Raw genomic sequence first — 22,486 nt, forward strand, 5'->3', positions numbered from 1 at the left:
TTGGGGGTCTCTTGTAGATCCTTGTTTTTGATCGATTAAGACCCTACTCTATCCTTTGCTGGTTTAACTTGACCTCAATCATAACTGTTGTGTCACCCTAATAAGCTATTTAACATCAGCTTGTGATGACTTTCCTCTCATCGGCTGTAGGTAAAGTATCTATCTTATTCATTCCAATAAAATACATCTGATCTCTGCATCCCAAATACTATGCACTATTTATATTTATGGATGTTTAATAAATTACTTTTAATTCAAATAAAGAAAAAAAAATCTAGTTCACTGTCTAATTCAATGTGCAATCTTCACTATTAGGAATGGCTGTTTGCAAGCTTATTATTAATCTTATAAAATGATCATAATATAGCATTATGAACAAATAATTGTGATACATTTCAAATCAAAGTCACTAAATGATTTGCAGTTGTTGCTGATAATGGCAGCGAAATAAGACATATGGCCTGATAGGAAGCACAAAGGATTTCACCTCTGCATCACGGGGATATTACCGACTACCCGTGAACGCAGCATAGTCTGTACGGAGACAGCGAGCGGAGGCGCCTCCCGGCGGAGCGGCGCGATTGGCCAAGGCGGAAAAAAGGGGGCGGGCTCCTTTCTCCCCAGTCCTGTCGCTCCTGTCCTGCGCCGCTTCCCCCTCTCATCCCTCTCCTCCCATTACAGGGACCGAGCCATGCGGGGATAATAGCACGCAGAGCCGGAAGAGTCTGCAGGATGCTCCGCGCCACATCCACTGTCACACGGCTGCCCGCAGGCCTCCCCCGGCTCTAGTATGCGCTCACCCCGCCTGGCACAGGTGTAGCATCCCGTAGACAGACCTCTCGGCCTGGTGAGTAGCACGACGCCGGATCGACACCCGATCCTCCCTCACCGGTATCCCGGTTTCCCCGCACGTCACTCTGGTCCACAGCAGGCAGCGCATCGCGCCGCGGGCTCTTCGGTGCGTGGTGGACTGGGCCCGGACACAATGCTGTGGTGCTTGATGGCGGTTCTCCTCCCATCGACCTCCAGTAAGCACCAACCGCCGGCTTCGGGTTTGTTCTCGATGTTTCTGTAGATCACCACGCAGCCTCACGGGCCGCCCCCGTCCTGTGTATCGTGGGACAGCCTGATTCCTGCAGACCTGCGTGCGTGCGTGTGCGTGCGTGTTTGTGTGTCATCCGTTTGTGTTTGTGTGTTTGTTTTCCTGCCACGTTCCATAATGAGGGAGAGTGATTGTCCAAGCAGTCGGTGCATCGTGAGGACGCTGCAGGGGGGAGGTGAACGTGACGCAGCCCCCCAGCTGAAGCTGAGGATGTCTGCAGAATCACGGCTTCCATCCTCCCTTCTGGTTGTCGCTGCTCACTGTGGTTTCTGTGCCTAATGAGAAGGAGTGTTTGCACCCAGTAAGGTGCATTGCAATCACCCAGAAAACCTCCTGCAGATGAAACGTGTGATGCGTGAACCATTTCGTTCATCCTCTTTTGCGTTGTGTTTTCTGATCCTGATGTCTGTGTGTGTCAGCATGTGTTTGTGCTCACACATGTTACACTTCAGCGTGATGAGTAAAAGCTCACAGTGTAGGTGCTCGCCAGCGGCAGCAGTGGTGACTTGTGCTGATGTTGCTTGTATATGGATGAGCAAATCAACCTGGATCGCAGTCCATCTCTGTACACACATTCACTTAGTTGCCTCTAATTCTGGTCCAAAATATCCAGTAGATCACAGTAGATCAAGTGTTTTTATTTTAGCTTATGTTCAAGGGCGTATCCATGGTTTAGACATTGGGGGGGTCCAAATGAATACCATTCCCCATATTATTTTTTTTGTTACGTGCATGGCCTACAATTCCATATTTATATATGAAAATTTGCACATTTAAAACATAGTTTCGAGGACTACATTGACCATTTAAATTCACATCTAAAGGAATAGTGTAACAGTGACTGAGTTGCTTACTATTTACTGACCTTAAACACACCTACCAATTACAATTTATGCTTTTCCAGTAGTACTGTAGCAAATAGGATCGCTTTCAATGGAAAAGAAAGCCCACTTACTCAGCTACATACTTACAATGACTGTCTATGTGCAATACTAAATTGCATTAAATTTCACATTAATTTCTCACCTGATCATCTGCATGTCCAGAGCTTGTCCCTGTCTCTTTCCCTGTCTCTCTGTGATGCCGCACTGTGACCACATGCCATTTTATCAGAAAAACAGCGACTCGTGCTCTTATGAGGCTACTCGTTTTATTGGCTTACACATTTACCTCGGTATCAAGTTACTTACTGTTTGAAAAAAACGTGAATGCTCGGCTGCTGGCACAGTTTTCTCTACCCTAAAGGTGTCAAACTGATTTCAGGTTCGCGCCAGATACTGCCGACTTCGACCGAACACGGGCCAAACCATTAAATGATAGGGAAGGGTGGGGGTGACGATCCGACCGGCGAACGGCACAGCCGACGGGGGGTCGATACGGTCGATATATGTACATAGATATATATATGTTACATATTTTCTGCTGTATATTGGGGGGGACAGATTGGTACCTTTTCAATATTGGTGGACACACAACCCCCCCAAAGAATGCGTGGTTACGCCTATGCTTATGTTAGTAAAACTAGGACCGTTGTTGTTGGAATGAGATGGCGAGGCTGTGGTCGTCAGTGAATCTGTAGTCGGCGGCAGGCGTCACAGCGGAGTGGGCGGAGCCAAATCTTCTGAGAACAGCCGTTGTTTGTACGACAGGTCAGCTGCCGTAAATCAATTTTATGATTTTAGCAGACCCCTGAGAATAAAGACATCCACGACCGGTAAATCCCTGGAGGTGTGAAATCATCAACTTGTTGATTAGAATTTGAACGCGGTTTTAGGCTTTAAAAGATTTCCGATTTCAGTGAGGTAATCAGTAAGCTAATGTTCAGGGTTGGTTACAGACGGAGGTAGTCTGAATATCTTTTTAAAATGTCCATCCATCCATCTTCAGCCGCTTATCCGGGGTCGGGTCGCGGGGGAAACAGCTCCAGCAGGGGACCCCAAACTTCCCTTTCCCGGGCCACATCTACCAGCTCTGACTGGGGGATCCCAAGGCGTCCCAGGCCAGTGCAGAGATATAATCTCTCCACCTAGTCCTGGGTCTTCCCCGGGGCCTCTTCCTAGCTGGCCGTGCCTGGAACACCTCCTTAGGGAGGCGCCCAGGGGGCATCCTCACCAGATGCCCAAACCACCTCAACTGGCTCCTTTCGACGCAAAGGAGCAGCGGCTCTACTTCGAGCTCCTCGCGAATGGCTGAGCTTTTCACCCTATCCCTAAGGGAGACGCCAGCCACTCTCCTGAGGAAACCCATTTCGGCCGCTTGTACCCGTGACCTAGTTCTTTCGGTCATGACCCATCCTTCATGACCATAGGTGAGGGTAGGAACGAAGACTGACCGGTAGATCGAGAGCTTTGCCTTCCGGCTCAGCTCTCTTTTCGTCACAACGGTGCGGTAAAGCGAGTGCAATACCGCCCCAGCTGCTCCGATTCTCCGGCCAAACTCGTGAACAGGACCCGGAGGTACTTGAACTCATTCAAGTTCAAGTTCAATTTTATTTATATAGCATGTTTGAAAACAGCCTCGGTTGAAGTGCTTAACAAGCTTGAAAAGCAGCGAGACAATAAAACACAGACAGAACAGTAGAGAAAGAATAAAATCTACAATCAAAGCTCAACTTGAATTAAAAGCCAATGAATAATAGTGGGTCTTAAGGAGGGACTTGAACGTTGCAATGGTCCGAGCTGTTCTTACATGGATAGGTAAACCATTCCAGAGGTTTGGAGCAGCCACTGAAAAGGCTCGGTCACCTCTGGATTTTAACCGGGATCCAGGCACATCGAGGAGCATCTGATTAGACGACCTCAGTGCTTTGATAGGTGTGTGGACATGTAAGAGCTCCAACAAGTAGGAAGGCGACAACCCATTTAAAATTTGAAAAACAATTAATACAATTTTAAATTCGTAGGGGAGGCGACCCTTTTGTCCACCGGGGTAAACTCCAAAGTAGCAGCACTCAGCCGGGGACTTATGAGTATTCCCACACCCGCCTGGTGCCTCACACCATGGGCCACTCCGGAGTAGAATAGAGTCCATCCCTTATCCAGGAGTGTGGTACCAGAGCCGAGGCTGTGCGTAGAGGTAAGCCCCACCAGATCCAACTGATAACGCTCCACCTCCCGCACAAGCTCCGGCTCCTTCCCCCGGAGAGAGGTTACGTTCCACGTCCCCAGAGCCAGCATCTGCCGCCCAGGTCGGTTTCCGTCTAGACCCCCCACTGTCACTGCCACCCTTGTAGCAGCGCACCCAACCCCATTGGTTTTCCCCACAGTTGTGAGTCCATGGGGAGGGTTGGGGTGCCGCGTCACTCCTTCGGGCTGTGCCCGGCCAGGCTCCACGGCAAGCCCGGCAACCACACGCTCGCTGTTGGGCCCTCCATCTGGGCCTGCCTCCAAATGGGGGCGCGGTGCTTCCTCCGGGCCGGGTAACTCCTTCCCTCTTCCGTTTTTTCATAGGGTCTTTTGAATCATTCTTAGTCTGGCCCCTCGCGTGAGACCACTTTGCCAAGGGTAACCCTACCAGGAGCACAAGGCTCCCGACAACACAGGCCTCAGGGTCATAGGGACACACAAACCTCTCCACCATGATAAGGTGATGGTTCCCCAGAGAGGAAAATGTGTAAACTGTAAATACTAATCTACCACAGCGGGGATTGAAGTTGCTGCAAGGTCAGTTTGTGCTGTTGTCTCGTGATGCAGCACACACACCTGCTCCTACTGAAGTGCCCAGCGTCCCTCGCCGCTCAAAGCCCCTCTCATCCTCTCATCCTCTGTCAGTATTCAGTCACTCCCCCGTTAACGCACGGTGACACACACAGGATATTTATATCCATCCGTCGCCTCTGATTATGCCGGCTCTCTGTAAACAGCGGGACAACATAGCATGCAGTGGCTTTAGTTGTGTTCGCTCCTCACAGTAGACGGGAATGTGTGATTTTGGGCTGGTGGCCCCTCGTTGCTGTTTCCACAGTTAAACCTGGTGCACAGAGCGTCGCTGTAGAGAGCAAAGCAGGGCTGGGTTGAAAGGAGCATTGTGTATTCTGTGTTTCCACTGAAAGCCTGTGGAAGTGTACAAGTGAGGTCATTCTTAGAGGACGGGCGGTTTGATGGCCACTATGTGTCCTTGGACGAGACGCTCAACTCCAACTTGCTTCAACAGCCTGTTTTTTTGCTGTAAGAAGATTATAAATGTGAGTGAGTCGTGATGGGCAGTCACATGGCAGCAGTGGACGTGCAACGTTAACAAGCTTTTATTGGGTGAAAGACTAGAGAAGTGCTACACGAGTACAGTCCATTAACAGTTATTTTGAATCCTAAATGAATCTATTGTTTTGATAATCAGTTATATTTGCTTAGTTTATATAATGTCCTTTAGAGTGAAAGTTGCCATCGCAATTGACCACATCACAAAAAATGCTTTTGTCCAACCACAGAAACATAATTAAAGTAGTTTCCTAAGCGAAAACACATAGCAGAAATACAGAAAATCGACTCTGCATAAAGGTTCCGAGCGAGTTGTACGTCGTTACACAGCTTCATTTTTGTCACTGCGACCTTCCTACTTAATATTATTAACTCCAAAAAACGAATTGTCTTAGTTCCAAATTTGATGCTAATGCAAATGTTAGCTGTTGCGGCTAGCCCCGTGTTTGAAAGGGCAAACAAGCTACGTTAAGCTAACTGGTAAATGGACGACTCCAAGCTCTTTAACTGTCATGTCATCGTTCACCCGTTCACACAGTGATGACAGGAGCCACCATGCACAACATTCACTCCCTGCACACACCGTAGTCCAGTGGTTCCCAAACTCTTTCCGTCAGGGAGCCCTTCGACAATATAGGGACCCCCAAATCTCCCCCGAGCAAAATAAAATAGGGATCGTTCCTTTTTTGAAAAGAAATGTTTTTATTCATAAAATAAGTACATATCACTTTACTTTTCCACTAACAGTCTTTTCTAACATGTTGTATACATATTTTCAAGTACCCTCTCTCTCGTCCCCTGAGCCGCTCTGGTTCCAGCACCAACGCACGTCACGGATCATGTCGGTTTGCATGTCACGGATAATGTCGGTTTGCACGTCACGGATAATGTCGGTTTGCACGTCACGGATCATGTCGGTTTGCACGTCACGGATCATGTCGGTTTGCATGTCACGGATAATGTCGGTTTGCACGTCACGGATAATGTCGGTTTGCACGTCACGGATCATGTCGGTTTGCATGTCACGGATAATGTCGGTTTGCACGTCACGGATAATGTCGGTTTGCATGTCACGGATCATGTCGGTTTGCACGTCACGGATAATGTCGATTTCTCTTTAAATTTTTTTTATTTTTACCTACCGGCACCCCCTGTCAGCACACCAAGCCCCCCCTGGGGGTTGGGATTTTTTTTACATTAAAACCAATTAATACATCTCTAATGATTGATGAAGTGATGCTATCACAAAAGAATGGGAAGCCTCAACAGCGTCTTTCCCATTTGAATTGCTGCATATGTGCTTCTGCAACACTACTGTTGTTGGTATCGTGGGGCAGAGTCACTGCAGGCCGACATACACTCACCTCTTAAAGCTGTTATGGACAACAGGAGTCTTTAATAGTCAAATAGTCGTATTGTGATCATGAACATAAAAGGCATTAAAAAAGGCAAATGTCAAAATATAAAATCTGATTGCGATAGAAAGGCCCATTATGTTTTTGACACCTAAGAGAGAGTGGATTCTCTAAACTGGCATAACCTCATCAAATAAAATGATTCTTCTGTATATCACATGTGTGCTGCCATTTATTACCCAAGCTGACTCATCCTGCTCTTCCTGTCCGCCTCACACAACAAATGTCACACAAAGGAACTAAAAGCCTGTGTGTGTGTGTGTGTGTGTGTGTGTGTGTGTGTGTGTGTGTGTGTGTCGTTGGCTCTTGACTTGAAAGCTGGTGATTGAGTAGTGTTTGGAGGGTCACACTGTGGAACAGATGTGTAACAGCATCAGCACTCGGGCTGCGACTGATGAGGTTTCACGAGGACACGAGGACAGCAGGACGCATATTGAGAAAGTGTCCCTCGTCTCCGGCCGGTGCTTTGAATGTGTGTTTTGGTTTGCTCGTGTCCTGAGCCGCGTTTTGCCTTCAGGCATTTTTGATTTGAACTTGAAAGTATTTTTTATATTTGTATGTATTTTAATAATAAGGAAAAGAAAAAAATGACCTTAAAAGAATGTGTTTTCTCTCTGTTTACAGTTACACAAGCTGTTAGCTGCTGCTGTTCTTGTCCCACCTGAGCATCCGTCCCCAAGCTTCTTCTCCCGGTTCGTCCCCTAAAACTGTCCCTGACATGAGTTCCCCCCCACTGGGGTCTCGAGGCAGCATGGACATCCTGGACGAGCTGCAGCTGATCGCAGCCCAGAACCTGGAGAAGCTGGAGGTCAACAAGTACTACGAGGTGATCAGAGAGCTGGGCAAAGGCACCTACGGGAAGGTGGATCTGGTCATCCACAAGATCCGAGGTGAGAGGACATGTCAACACACAAACAATATCCTGCTGCTCTAAATAGCAAAGAACGAGGACTATACAGTTATTTTTCGTACATTTTGCCCATCAGGTACAAAAATGGCCCTGAAGTTCCTAAAGAAGAAGTCAACCAAGCTGAAGTCGTTCCTGCGAGAGTACAGCGTCTCCCTGTACCTGTCCCCCTGTCCGTTCATCATCAACATGTTCGGCATCGCCTTCGAGACGGACGACTACTATGTGTTTGCACAGGAGTACGCTCTGGCAGGGGACCTCTTCGACATTATTCCTCCACAGGTGCTGCTCCATCCTACATGATTCTGGTCATTGCTTTTGGCTTTAGAACATAAAATATTGATTTGACAAATCCCTAAAACAGTTGAGTGTTAATTTACATCAGTTCAGCACAGTGGTGCCTGTAAATACAGCCCAGATGGATAAGTGGCAGGTTCCTTTTTCAGAAGGGCATGAAGTGATGGAGCGGCGTGGACCCGCCTCCTCGTCCACATGCAGTGATCTGCATGTCACACGATTCAGCGCTTCAACCTTTTTCTACCAACATAGATATGATTCATAGCCAATACTGAGCAATACTACATGTATCCTCTGGGCCTGAACACATAGGGGATACTCACACATACATGACATGGGAGGCGGGTCCATGCCCTACATGCCCTTCTGAAAAGGAGACCTTCCACTTTTTGATGTCGGCAACACTCTGTGTGTCTGTCTGACGTCCCCCTGTCCTCTCCTTCAGGTTGGTCTTCCTGAGACTGTGGCAAAACGCTGCGTGCACCAAGTAGCCATCGCGCTGGACTACCTGCACTGTAAGAAGCTGGTCCACCGGGACATTAAGCCTGAAAACATCCTCATTTTTGACCGAGAGTGCCGCAAGGTCAAGCTGTCAGATTTCGGCATGACGCGCCGAGCTGGCTCACCTGTGAAAAGAGTGAGTAACGTTCGGTGACGTTTGAACTCGGTGATGTTTGCACGGTGGCGTTTACCCTCTGAATCCCCCCCTCCAGGTGAGTGGCACCATCCCCTACACGGCCCCGGAGCTCTGCGATGTGTCCCGCCACGAGGGGTTCTGCGTGGACTACAGCACGGACGTCTGGGCCTTCGGCGTGCTGCTCTTCTGCATGCTGACCGGCAACTTCCCCTGGGAGAAGGCCCTGCCCTCCGACTCCTTCTACCAGGAGTTCATCCGCTGGCAGAGAAGGAGGACCAACGCGGTGCCGTCCCAGTGGAGGCGCTTCACGGAGCAGGCCCTCCGCATGTTCCGCCGCCTGCTCTCCATGGAACAAGACCGCCGCTGCTCTGTCAAGGAAGTCTTCGGTTACTTCAGCCACTCCTGGATGCTGGACACAGAGAAGAACAACAACAACAGCAGCAGCTGCAGCGGTGGAGGTGGTGGAGAGCGGGTTGGCGGTGGAGGAGGTGTGCAGGGAGAGGTGGACAGCACAATCTCGTCTTCCTCATCTGGGGAGGAAGACGAGGACCTTCTTCTGGAGAGGATGAAGCAGCAGACTTTATCTCCTCTATCCCCGCTGTCACCGCCCTCTCCCATGTCTTCGGTAGCCATTGACAGGGGCAGCGGGGTCGGAGGCGGGGCTAAGGGCGGAACGATGGAAGCAAGCAGCGGCCACCATTTTGTGTCGGTCTCCACCAACAGCTCCGTGTCGTCCACTAGCAGTTATGATCGAATGGCGCGAGAGAACAGCTCCCCCGGTGGCCACATGCTGGTGGCCACGCCCATTGAAATCTGCGTCTGAGGTGGTCACGATGTTAACTTCCATCCAACCACGTAGAGAACAAACATCCTGCTCTCAGCGTCTTTGGGGAGGAAAAGCACACATGGTCACATAACAGGAAGTAGTTCTTGAATGCAAACATTACAGTAGGAAAGTGAGAAGTCCCTTTTACATTTTGATTTGAGTGACGTGCAAATACAGCTTCATGAAGTCCAGCGGGAAATTTAAAAATGCTTCTATTGGAGATACTGTCACTGAAACTATTAGACCAACATTCATCTCTTAAAGCAATAGTTCCAGCGGTGTGTGATCTCTTCAGGACACGACTGTGTGTGATTTCATGTCTAAGTGAAGACAAAGGGCAAAGAATTTGATTTGTATTTGTGAAGAAGACTGACACAGAGCTCCAGAAGATACCATGTAAGGCACCAACAAGGGAGCATTAGTTTTAAGTGTTTTATGTGTAACAAAAATATGAAAGTGTGAGTGTGTTTTTTTACTGTGTAGTAATGTATTACTGTCTTTGAATCCAAAAGAGGTGGATTTGTTTTGCGTTGAGAGTTGTATTTATTCATTTGAATCAAAAAAGACTACACATTATTTTTTCTATTGTTTTTGTACAGCAGCTTGTGTTTTGGTGTTCTGGCGCAGAAATGTTAAAGCCACGGCTGTACATGTTGGTCCAATGACACCGCGTGACGGTCGTCAGTGAATCGGTCGAAAATCAGTGACAACTCCGTGGCATGCGTCACACCAGCGAGCTGAACTACTCAGTGGCACCATTCTGCTCACTGACGACTCAGTGGCACCTCATTGACGACTCAGTGGCACCATTCTGCTCACTGACGACTCAGTGGCACCATTCTGCTCACTGACGACTCAGTGGCACCATTCTGCTCACTGACTACTCAGTGGCACCATTCTGCTCACTGACGACTCAGTGGCACCTCATTGACTACTCAGTGGCACCTTATTGACTACTCAGTGGCACCTTATTGACGACTCAGTGGCACCATTCTGCTCACTGACGACTCAGTGGCACCTCATTGACTACTCAGTGGCACCTTATTGACGACTCAGTGGCACCATTCTGCTCACTGACGACTCAGTGGCACCTCATTGGCTACTCAGTGGCACCTTATTGACGACTCAGTGGCACCATTCTGCTCACTGACGACTCAGTGGTACCATTCTGCTCACTGACTACTCAGTGGCACCTCATTGACTACTCAGTGGCACATCACTGACTACTGAGTGGCTCAATTACTATAAAAGTAATTATATGCACGTATTATATGGAAGTGTATTATGATCCCTTGATTGAAAAAAACGGCAAAATCAAACTTAAATTAATGAGAAACCAAACAGTACACCATGGAAACTCTAAGAGAACGGGTGGCTCAGGTCCATAAACTATAAAACTAATTTATGGCAGCTGACTCGTCGTACAAACAAATGTGGCTCCGTCCACTGAGTTCACTGTTGTGACCCAACACGGAGTTGCTGAGTTGACTTGGGCCAGTGAGGCAACGAGGATTTAATAGTTGATCATCATATAAAAGGTTTGACCAAAGGTTCTCAGACAGAATATTAGAACACCACAGTGCGTGAACCAATATGTCCATTAGGGACAGATTGGACTTAGTATGTTTCCTCATCTTAAACACATCTACTTCACTGGTGAAAGGCTATTTTCTGCTCTCCAAAGTCAGTTTGTACACCTTATGTTTTTTTCAAAACATTTAGCAATATGTATCGTCTGAAAAGAAACAAATCGGTTAAAGAGTCACCTTTTATAAATTGCATGAGTAGATCAAACGATCTTTACAAATCATTTTAACCGACGTTACAAAAAACAGGAAAAAAATGCTGAAAAGAAAAGCCAAATGTTTAGAGGTGGAATTTTAGCTATTTTCGATAATCCTGGATTAGCGAGTGAGTATGCAAATAAGTTTTGTGACAATTTCTTGAATTATGTCCTTGAGTGAGTATTGCAATCATATGATCTCTTGATCCCAGGGTCAAGGATTTAGAAACATAATTGGCTTTTAATAGTGTTTTTGTATTGCTAACTGCTGTGTACTCATCTCAACGCCTCCCGCAATAGAAGAGAAGCAAAGCATGAGGACACATGCAATTTGAATTGAAACCACAGGTAGGGAATTATTTTATGCAATTTCATTTTTTTTTAATTGCCACCTTTAGTAAAGGAGTGTGTTTTTATGTCAATTTCAAGTAAACAGAAAAAACATAACTCATTCCTTCTTTTGACTTAGTATTATGGAAATAGTTGAAGGAAAAAAAGCGCCGTTGTGTGTGCTACTTTCCACACGTGGACTCGCATGAACTTGTGTGTGTTAAACCCGCTCAGTGTTTCTCCCTTCACAAGCTCCCCAGACCCCCATGAGAAATAACTGCAAATAACATCAGTTCCTTCATCTTGTGAGAGTCGGACCTGCCGAACCGAGGATCAAAACCCGTTCAACCACCACAGAATCCCTCTGGATCACGTTCATCAAAGCTGCTCCCGGATCAGCGAGCAAGTATGCAAATAAGTACATGTTGTGATAATCTCTGACCTGGTTGACGGCCTCCTGATCCACCGGCGCCGTGCTGCAGCGCTTCACACATGTGAAGGCTCCAGACTACAGGCCGGGACGTGACCTCATCAGGACAGTCCACCTCTTTTTATTTTATAGTCATAATCCATACGAATATTGTGGTGTTGGGAGGAAACACCCGGACGGTCCTCATCTCATCCATTACCCAACGTGTTGTGACGGAGTTCCAGTGACCTAATAAATGTCTTAGTGATTAGATGACCACAGCACTAGAACTCGTATCCAAGTCTGTCTTTACAATACAAATGTCTTCCTGTAAACTGAGATTTAGTGAATAAAATGAGAATTTATGGTTGAAGTGATCTTTGGTTTTGGTTGTTTTGCCTCCGTCAAGGACAAAGTTGATTAAAAATGAACACGTATGGTTCAATGTTTCCCGTGATGCTACAAAAGCTATTACAACATGTTGAATTGGTGAATGCGTGTTCACATCAAACCTTTATAGAAATTAGGTCGTTCTTTAGCATTTCTCAGTCTTTTATGACTTTTGTAAGAAATAGTCTAGATTTAATAAGGTATTAAATGTTAGAAGATGAATATTGAATCGTGAGACAAATGAATACCCAGAAGTTAGGTAGAAATGTTTTTTTTCATACATTCTATTTAATAAAAGCATTTTTAATTAGCGTTGTCAAGTCCAGCTCCCACTAGATGTGGACGCAGACATTTAAACATACAACGCGTTTACTTGGCATCTGATTGAATGGACCAGCAATAGCAGAAGCAGCTGCCTTGCTGGATGTTCCTCAGGACAAGAAACATCTGTGAAGAGAAACAAGGATAATGAACCAATGGTTGCTGCTAAACGCTCCACTATTGCTCATGATCTGGAAGGTAGAGTCACAAGTCATTTACTGCCACATGTTACAAATAGAGGAATTGGATTGGTGTGATAGAAGAATTAAATAGAGGAAACATTTATCTAATAAAAGAAATACTACAACGTTGAATAAAATATTTATTTTTGACAACGACCTCTGATGCCTTAAGAGGTGAGCAAGATGGTACAAAAAGATGGCATAAAATAAAGACCCTGAAAGGGACACGAGTTTACAGTCCTCGTCCCACGTTGAACCCGGTCACAGCGCAGAGGTTGGAATGGGAAGTAGCATTGTTCCAGAAAACAAGTCACACAACACTTCAGAACGTTTGAGCTCCAGCCCTGAGATTAACGCGGCATACAGAACATTCTATGATAAACATCAGTTCAAAACCCGGTCTAACGAAAAACTGCCTGTAATTTATTATAATACACTGAACATACGGATGCACAAATGAGAGGACATTGTGTCTGTATGTGTGAACATTCATTAGCATGGAGACGAGGCTTCGTAGCCTCACTGGTCTCAAACAGCAGCCCTAGTGGAGAACGTACAGAACAAGCAGGCAGGTCCATCACCTGAAGAACACCGGTAGCAATGCTGTCGTCAGTACGCGGGTAACGCAGCGTGCACCGGTGTGTGGAGGCGGCATCGCCGCCAGTATTAGAACCAAACAGCACGCAGCGTCACAGGGCGCTCAGGCTGCTTCAGGAGGCCAAAGAAAGGTGACGTACATCCACAATGCAGTAAAACCAAAACTGTATTTAACACATCAGCTGTTTGAGAAAGGTGGTGGTAGAACATAAATGCCAGTCATTCTTATTGAAATCAAGATGGAAATGAGAAAAGATTTCAGGCAGAAGTCTGAAAACAGCTTCTTAGACTTCAGTGACTCAGAAGCCGAGTGGTGCTTTCATTTCTAAATAACGTGCAGCAAAGCTCGAAATGAAACTCAACAGAAGATGGTTTTGCAGTTGTGAGAAAGTGGAGGGGAGATTCAAATAAATGGAAACTGAAAGGAATTCCTTGACTTTTAGGGAAAAAAAAAGAAGCCTGCATGTTTCCAACTTCACAAATCAAATTCAAGTGCAAACTACTTAAAAAAAAGGTCCAAACTGGTTGGAGCAGACAAACAACACACAGCATTATTTTAATTCTCTTAAGTGCTTTAAGCATGTTCAAATCACAAGCGGTCAGATTGATGGCTGAATGAGCTCTGAGAGCTGCATGACGGAGCGCGAAACCAATGATGCAAGGGGGCGTGGCCGGGGGCGTGGCCACAGGGGGGGGTTACACTAAAGTGCTTTCTGCAAAGAAACCTCACATGGGGTGAATACATTCAAGCGCACACGGCCCAGTGCCCCAAGTAGCCCCCAGTGGCCCCCAGTCCAGCACGGGACGTTTGCTACACGTCTACTGGGGAAGCCTCGTGTCGACGGCGGCCAATCACGTGCCCTGTTCACTGAGTCATAGCCCCACCCACCAGCAGCTACTGGACTACACACAACCAAACCTCATGGACAAGGAAAAGCAAAATCCCAGGAATAAATAAAACTTAGTAAATCAAACACTTGCATCATTTTGAAGAAATTCAATCTTTGATTGTAATTCATGTTTAGTCCATAAACAAAAATGTAATATAAATAACTACAGAGAGAAGACACAAAAGAGCACTTGACGAGGTTGGGTGACGGGGGGGTTTCCAGCCACAGTATGAGGGGTTAACCAGCACAAGGGGGGAAGTTAAGGTTTACTGGTGGTAGCGTTCAGTCACAGGAACCCGGCTCCACAGTTGCCATGGATACCAGCAGGCGGAAGGAGAGGCCCACTGGACGTTGCGTGTGAATGTCTGCATGAATAGAAACAAAAACATATATAACACATTTCCATCTGTTCCTTCAAATAAGCTTCACTGGAAATCACAAGTTTCCATCATAAGTTTCAAAATGGTTTCAAAAGTCAAATTGACGTTTGCTGAACAAAATGAACAAGTTCATCCTTTAGCAGAGCTGGAGAAGAAAGTGTCTCGGTGTTCCTTCGGTTCCCGTCTTCTCAAGCCTAGTTTATGCTTCTGCGTTTGCAGAGTGACGCAGACGCAAGACCCCCTCGCGTGTCCCTCGCGTGTCTTTTCACGCCTCCTCGCGTGCGTCGACCCATTTTTGTAGACCAGCGTCTAAAGCGACGCAGCCTCCTGCAGCAGCAGGCTGTGATTGGTCTGCTGACTACGTCCTTTAGAGTCTCACGTCTCCGTTTTCACAGCACAATACGGCCGTTATCAAAAGGAAGAACGTTTACGAGAGAACGGATCAGATTGAAGAGCTTTTAAATATGAGCGCTTGTACAAGCCGTCATTGGCGGACTATGAGGACGCCGGACGGCCTCTGATTCATGGAGGGAGATCTCCACAAACGAGGGGAACAAAGTCGTGGAGGAAAATACGGGACAAATGTGTCCTTGATGAAAAGCAGCAGTGTGGATGCACGGGGCAATAAAGTCTATGATCAATAAATAAAGCAACCAGCGACTTCCACACACAAAGACGTGACTCTCCAGGTCGTCTTCAACAAAACACGTGACTCCACCTGTTGTTCTGGAGGTGAATCGCTCTGCAACACACGCAGGACTTTACAACCAGGAAGTGAAACCAGTGCGTCGACGCGTAAAGACGCAGAAACACGCGGCGGCCTTTGATGGTTTGCACATCTCAACAACAACCATGTTGGAGTCCAAAGGAGCTTCACTGGAATGTTCATTGTTCAGATGTTCAACTCGTCTCTCAAAACGCAACAAAACCCCCAGCAGGCAACATGCCCACCTGCATTGGGGCAGATTAAGGGACACATTAAAGACAGTCCGCATAGGGGACAGGTCAAACAGGTCGCTGCCCCATCAAAAGAGGTGGGCCGATGGTGTTGGGAGGTGGATCCATTCAAGTAGGATGGTGTAAAACACCACTGAAGGGGAATGCACGGCCACCACTGCGTCCCTTTGTGAGCGTCTCTGGTTCATCACACATCAGATCGGACCCGGTTACTGGGCACGCTGCAACCACGGAACACAACGGCTTCACAAACGCTTACGTCGATTACACCTGCTGCAAGAGGCCCGTCGCAATTTAGCTTTTTTGTCCATAAAGTTGGAGACGTGGAGAAAGAAAAACACTGACGGAGGTTTGCAAATCCAGACCTTTAGTTCCTGGTACATGTGGAGGTCCTAAAGCGTTCTACAACCCAACCCTAACAAGTACTTACCGACCGTACGAGGGTTCTGCTGCGTCACCGGTCCTCCCGTCGCTTCCCTGGAGGGGCTCTGAGTGCCCTGTTCTGTGGACGGACGGGGAACCGTTCAATACGGAGCGAATATTAACCAGCAAAGCAGCCGGTTCCTAACAGCAGAACCACACCTCCCGCTGATGATTAACAGGTACAGTTTGACTCATTTCTGCTCACCTTGTGTTTCTTACACTTCATGGAAAAGTTTTCTTCGATGAGTTCACAGTCTGCTGGAAGAAGAACAGAAGTTAGAGGAGCCCCACTGAGTCAGCTCCCACGAGCAGATCCAAGCTCAGCCCATAAGAGCCACACAATCACTGGATGCAACATTATCAGAGACACAACGGAACCCAAACCTGGACAGCACACAGTGAACATGCACACGGGGGGGAGGGGGGGGGGGCGCCTACCTACCTGAGGCCACAGCACACAGTGAACATGCACACGGGGGGGGGGGGGGCGCCTACCTACCTGAGGCCACAGCACACAGTGAACATGCACACGGGGGGGGGGGCGCCTACCTGAGGCCACAGCACACCTGTAGTGGTACTTGTTGGCACAGCCTTTGGAGAAGCAGCCCAGCGTGGCACCGTGGTGACTGCAGGCCGAGCACCTCTAAACACAGAGGAGGAGCATGTGTGGATAGAGGGACAACCGTACGCTTCACATATCCCACAAAAACTAGAAATTATTTAAAAAAATAAAAAGGAGAACATTTAAAATATTTGATGAAAGATCTGTATCTGCCATTAGCATACGGGCAGATGAAATGCAGCGTTCTGATTGGTTGGGAGTGAGTCACAGGGGAACATTATTGAGCGATAATGTACAGTTGCTGTTCACATTGACCCGAGCGTCTCATATCACTGCTCACTCAAAGCCAGTTAGACTTTACGCCGCCGTTAGTTGTCATGAGCGATGTGAACGAATGAGACCCGATGCTGTTTACCTGCACATACGGGACTATTTATTCTCTGGACCACTGAAATGAGACACAACGTTTAGCTGATACGGTTTTGTGCTGAAGGCAGCTATTTACTTATTATAATTCTGCTGGTAACTGTATTATAAAATCAATAAGGTACTTGAGGCAGTACTTTATCACTCTTACAGTTCGAAGGTTTCCAGCTTCCAACAACAGCTGTTACATTATTAAAGTGCAGCTTCTCGTACCTTATTGCTTAAATATAAACATATTTGTCAACTATGCTTGCTGTAATACATTCAAAATCTATTATTCAATTTCAGCACTTCTGTTCAATTTAATGTGTATAGCAAACGTCACAAATTTGCACATGAATAAAAGTGAGGATTCGTCAGGATGGAGTGTGATCGATGTCATGAGTGCAGCATGAACAACATAATAACATAAATGATCCTAATACTAGTAATAGCATTTATTAAATAAAGATGATTATCACTAATAAGAGTGTATCCTAAAAGCCAACAAATCAAAAAGGAAACAACACAAAAATATGATTCCATTATCATCCATAATGTTGCATTCATTTCCAGCTAAATGATATCAAGTGGAATAAACAAGAACAGCTTACGGTCTCCTGAGCCGCCCTGACAGCCTCCTCCAGTCCGTACACTTTGCCTTTGACCAGGAAGACGCCCGCCGACCAGATGCCGCAGTCCTCGTGCAGCCAGTACTCGCAGGGCTGCTGAGGCAACACAGGCGGGCTGTACCAGTCCTCCACAGCCGCCTGGCCGCCGTCTGCCCGCGCCCGCTTAGCCTCGGGGCTGCCGCTTTTGTTGGCGGCCCCCCGGTAGCTGTCCAGGCCCTTCTGCTTCTGCTGAGAAGGCCTGAGGGGCCCCGCTGTGAGTGGAATGGCACGTTTCCTCCTCTTGCCTCGGACTCTGTAGGACGAAGAGTCTGCGTCGCTGTAGTCGTCCCCGTCCTCTTTGAGGCCCGGCCTTTTGCTGATTGGCTGGTACCCTTCTGGGTAATAGGGGCCATGAAGGTCACCCAAGTCCATGGCGTTGGCCGCCCGTTCACACAGGCAGCAGACCAGAGCGCGCTGCTGCCGGCCGAGTGTGGACGGGCGACCCAGCTGCAGGGAGGATGAGCTGGGGACGCCTGCAGAAACAAAGCCCAAGTCCTGAGCCTGCTGCTGCTGGGCCCTCTTGTGTTGTGGGCCCAGCTCCTCGGGGTAGTTGATGATAGTACACAGTGATGATGCCGACTGCTGATGCTCCACGTGGACAAATGGAGACAAACTGTCCAACCTATAGTCCTTTTTGTCCTCTCTAAAGTTGATGTACTTTAACTTTATCTCTGGCTCGTTCGGGGAGAAAATGGAGGAATACTGACTCCATGTGCATTTCTTTGGCCTTTTCTTGCGAATACCAGCTGTCTTGGTCTTGTCAGCGGGGGATTGTTTGCTACCGGTGGTCTTGTCGGCGGGGGATTGTTTGCTACCGGTGGTCTTGTCGGCGGGGGATTGTTTGGTACCGGTGGTCTTGTCAGCGGAGGATTGTTTGCTACCGGTGGTCTTGTCAGCGGGGGATTGTTTGCTACCGGTGGTCTTGTCGGCGGGGGATTGTTTGGTACCGGTGGTCTTGTCGGCGGGGGATTGTTTGGTACCGGTGGTCTTGTCAGCGGGGGATTGTTTGGTACCGGTGGTCTTGTCAGCGGGGGATTGTTTGCTACCGGTGGTCTTGTCAGCGGGGGATTGTTTGCTACCGGTGGTCTTGTCAGTGGGGGATTGTTTGGTACCGGTGGTCTTGTCAGCGGGGGATTGTTTGGTACCGGTGGTCTTGTCGGCGGGGGATTGTTTGGTACCGGTGGTCTTGTCGGCGGGGGATTGTTTGCTACCGGTGGTCTTGTCAGTGGGGGATTGTTTGCTACCGGCGGTCTTGTCAGCGGGGGATTGTTTGCTACCGGCGGTCTTGTCAGCGGGGGATTGTTTGCTACCGGCGGTCTTGTCTTGGCTTTTCTTTGGCGATTTTGACGATGGTCTTGTGGAAAATCTAGCAGTGTGAATTTCCACTAAGGGGTCGGGGTGGGATATTTGCTCCTGCTCCTTTGAGTTGTTGTGCACATCAAACTGAGGACCTGAGTGGGATGAGGGTTTCCTCTTCAACCTCACACGCCTGGTCCGTGGTTGATGTGCAGGGTGAACATCCTCTGGGCCGCTCTTTGACTTCTTGTGAACAGAGAAAGGATGTTTTTTTGGAGATAAGTTGCCATTAGACTTAGTAGAATAATTGCATTCAGGAATGATGGTTTTGCAGATGTCAGTGTTCATGGTGGTTCTATCCTTTGTTGTTGAAGCTACTGCTTTTTGTTTCTTTGTTTTCACTGAGAAAGGCGCCTTCGCTCGGTTTCTCCTTTTTCCTGCTGACAGGGTGGCATTTCTCTCACAAGTGGCTAATTTAGAATCGCCAGCTGGCAACTGGGAAGTTTTTGCTTTTTTATTACGTATGCATCCGGACACTTTATACCGCCTGGAATTTATGTCCATAACTATAGCATCCAACCGTGTACCTCTACCAGGTCGCACAGGCAGCTTTTTTACTTTTAACGTTCCCTGTAGTGCCTTCGCATTCCCGTTCATGTGTGAGGTGACAGTCTTGGGTTTATTTTTGGGAACATCTGACACAAAAACATCATCTGTCGGGACAACCAAAGGCTCCAACACTGCCTTCCGTCTACTGACAGGCTGCTGATTCTCAGCGCTGGCGTCTAACCTTGAAGTAGTATCACTAACCCCCTCTGTCCTCAAGCCAGCCCCTTCATTTACTGTCTCTAGATAAGAGTCATCACCACTGGGTGAGCTGGAGGCCTGAGGCAGGACAAACACATCCTCCACATTGTCCAAGGAAGCAGCTGAGGGGGATACGGGGTCCTCCAGAGGACTCATGTAGTCCCTGCTCGGTAAGCACACATCTCTACCACTCACACTGTCCAAGAGGACTCGTGGGTTCTGTTTGTTAGAATTTACAGCGAGCGCCTCAGAAGTGAGGCTCCCCTGGTCCTCCCCTGTGACAGAGGAGAGCTCCTCCACTGAGGAATCAGCACATGCTCCAGAACTGGCGCAGGTATCATCGTGTTCATCTTCCAAACCCGCACTCCTGTCCAGAGGGAGACCGTGATACTTCTTGCCGTTTCCATGCTTGTCCATTTCTCTGCAGCTGGAGTTGCTTCCACCCTCGAACTTCTGAGACTCCTGCAGTAGACATCCTCCCCCACTGTTCTCGGCTCCCACCTGAGCCGCAGTCACAGACTGAAAGAAGTCCGTCTGAGAGGCAAGATCCCCGGACCCACCGACCTGCTCCAAGTAGTGCTGGTTCAGTGCATAGCCAGACTCCTTACGCCCTTTATCCAAGTCACAAGGAGGGTGGAGGGACAACTTGCCGATAGGCGGAACACCATACAGGGAGTTGTGAGAGGAGAAGACGTGAGACCTGCTCATGTAGGAGAGGGTTACTGTAGTGTGGGAGAAGGCATCTTCTGGTTGAATTGGATCCCCTGATTGGAGAACGGTTTCTGAGGAGCCCGTCTCCAAGAACGGTAGTTCGGGGTTGCTGGGCACTGAATTTGGGTACCAGCAAGGGTCCTTCACCATACGCAGAGCATCGAGGGACGGGCTGCTGAGGACACATTCCTCGCCCTTCCTGGTCAGGTCAATCACATTGGGGATGCTGGCCGTGGGGAGGTCTTGAGGCTGTAGATGATCCAAGCTCCCACGTCGCTGCTCCATCACAACTGCAGTAAATGGAGAGAAGAAAATAATCGATGACTTATAAACATATTGCATTTAATTAGGAGTCATCTTTTCCTACAGTGGTTGACAAAAGAAGCTCCTTTGACCGCTAAGCTTAAGTTGGCAGATTTATTTAACCCGTCATTCTTTACATCTAAAGTCATTAGCAACACTTTGGGGGCTACAACTTCATGAGAGAACATGTTTACATTCATATACTGACGGAATATGCAGAATATCCATGTGATGGTTTCAATAAATGACTTTAACGTCCTCCCTGAAACAGGTAAGAGTTACTAAGTTAGCTCAGCTAGCCGTTGCTAACACTAGCTAGCTAGCTGGCGTATGCGGACTTACACGCGGACCGTGCGCGTCATCTTCTCGTTAGAGACCGGAAGCCGCCCGGTGAGCCGCTTCACGTGTCGGCTCGCGGCTCGGCTTCGCTTACGGCTCATAGTACCACTGCGCACCGGCTCGGTGCTGCGCGTCGATCGGCCGTTGGGGGCCGTTATGGGCCGTTATGGACGTTATGACTCTTCGAAACTTTGTTGCGAGTAAACCCCGTTTTAAAACGTCACCTCTCGCCCCAAAGAGCGACCTTCTTGTGCCGAACTGAGGGGCGGGTCGCAGCCGGTCGATGCGTGACGTTTGGTTCCTACTTTGCTCCCGAACCGAACGGGATTCCAGGTGTTGCGTAATGGTGGAGGACTTTGCCGGAGTTCGGCGGCACGCTGCGGGCGGCGCGCCTCCGAAGGCCCGGCCGCCCGGAACAAAGACGGAGCGAAGGCGAGCGACGCGCGGCGCCGCCTGCGGGACTTACCCGGGCGGGGGGGGGGTCCAGAGAGCGGGTCCGACCCTCAGCGACGCATCTGCTCCACGCGAGCCCCCCAACACGGAGGACACGGGCCGCTCCACGCCGAACAAAGACCCGCGCTCTCCGGGACAACACGCCGATAGCGCCGATGCCAGTTCCATTGAGTCAATCTCAAACTTCCGGATCCCCTTCATAATAAAATGATTATTGATGCGTTTTAGTGTTTTCTTTCTTAAAACATTCAAAATAATCATACAACGTACAGTTAAAGCATTGCTCATTTAAATATTAGCAGGTTCACGTCAGTCCGAATCATTTCCCCTTGAACCGGACGGTCGCATAAGACATTAGGACGCAGCAGCCGGTCATGTGTGTTACTGGGACAGCGGCTGACCTGATGACGTCACCACGCCTGCTGGTCTTAATGCAATTCTTGACTGTTAAGTATATTTACTATCTATCTATCTATCTATATATCTATATATATATATAGATATATATATTCAGACATTAAAATGTATCCAAAATATCATATGAGAATTGCTGTACACTCTGTAATGTTTTACAAATTATTATTATTGTCTCTTTTGGAAGGTTATTCTTTTGTTTCAGTTTTAGTTTATTCAATTAAATTTAATATTTTAATATTTCTATCTTTTTATATTGTATATAATGTGTATCTTTTTATTCTATTTTCTTCCCTGTACATGCTGCTGTGATACCAAAATGTGCCTCTTGAGGGATCAATAAAGTATCAATCTATCTAAAGACGAGAGAAGAGAAGTGGCACTTTGTGGTGCTTCTGAACATTACTTGATTATACTGACATGTGAATCTAATTTTTATTTATATTATTGGATGAAATACACATGTTGAATGTTACTGAAGAA

The 22,486-nt window shown here is 47.8% G+C and overlaps 2 protein-coding genes across 5 annotated transcripts; one reads left to right on the plus strand and one right to left on the minus strand.

Annotated features, from left to right (window-relative positions):
- The first annotated feature begins 565 nt into the window (after window positions 1-565).
- bsk146 (brain specific kinase 146) lies at window positions 566-12,275 on the plus strand. Of its 2 annotated transcripts, none has more exons than XM_040176503.2 (5): window positions 566-1,028; window positions 7,338-7,603; window positions 7,700-7,902; window positions 8,363-8,554; window positions 8,631-12,275. In XM_040176503.2, the coding sequence occupies exons 2-5, from the start codon at window positions 7,432-7,434 to the stop codon at window positions 9,375-9,377; spliced, it is 1,314 nt and encodes a 437-aa protein (XP_040032437.1). In that variant the 5' UTR covers window positions 566-1,028; window positions 7,338-7,431; the 3' UTR covers window positions 9,378-12,275. The 2 variants fall into 2 exon arrangements, with proteins under 2 accessions (XP_040032437.1, XP_040032438.1); XM_040176504.2 differs by having other exon boundaries at window positions 625-847.
- Window positions 12,276-12,922: 647 nt separating this feature from the next.
- On the minus strand, window positions 12,923-21,976 carry LOC120819258 (uncharacterized). 3 transcript variants are annotated; one of them, XM_040176500.2, is made up of 7 exons: window positions 21,860-21,974; window positions 21,603-21,784; window positions 17,624-20,784; window positions 16,592-16,685; window positions 16,248-16,300; window positions 16,050-16,121; window positions 12,923-14,647 (listed from the first exon to the last, which is right to left on the minus strand). In XM_040176500.2, the coding sequence occupies exons 3-6, from the start codon at window positions 20,777-20,779 to the stop codon at window positions 16,074-16,076; spliced, it is 3,351 nt and encodes a 1,116-aa protein (XP_040032434.2). In that variant the 5' UTR covers window positions 20,780-20,784; window positions 21,603-21,784; window positions 21,860-21,974; the 3' UTR covers window positions 12,923-14,647; window positions 16,050-16,073. The 3 variants fall into 3 exon arrangements, with proteins under 3 accessions (XP_040032434.2, XP_040032436.2, XP_077959127.1); XM_040176502.2 differs by having other exon boundaries at window positions 16,248-16,297; window positions 21,603-21,976; XM_078103001.1 differs by having other exon boundaries at window positions 21,603-21,976.
- Between the last annotated feature and the right edge of the window lie 510 nt (window positions 21,977-22,486).

Source organism: Gasterosteus aculeatus, chromosome 5, assembly GCF_964276395.1.
Source record: "Gasterosteus aculeatus chromosome 5, fGasAcu3.hap1.1, whole genome shotgun sequence".
Classification (NCBI taxonomy): Eukaryota; Metazoa; Chordata; class Actinopteri; order Perciformes; family Gasterosteidae; genus Gasterosteus; species Gasterosteus aculeatus.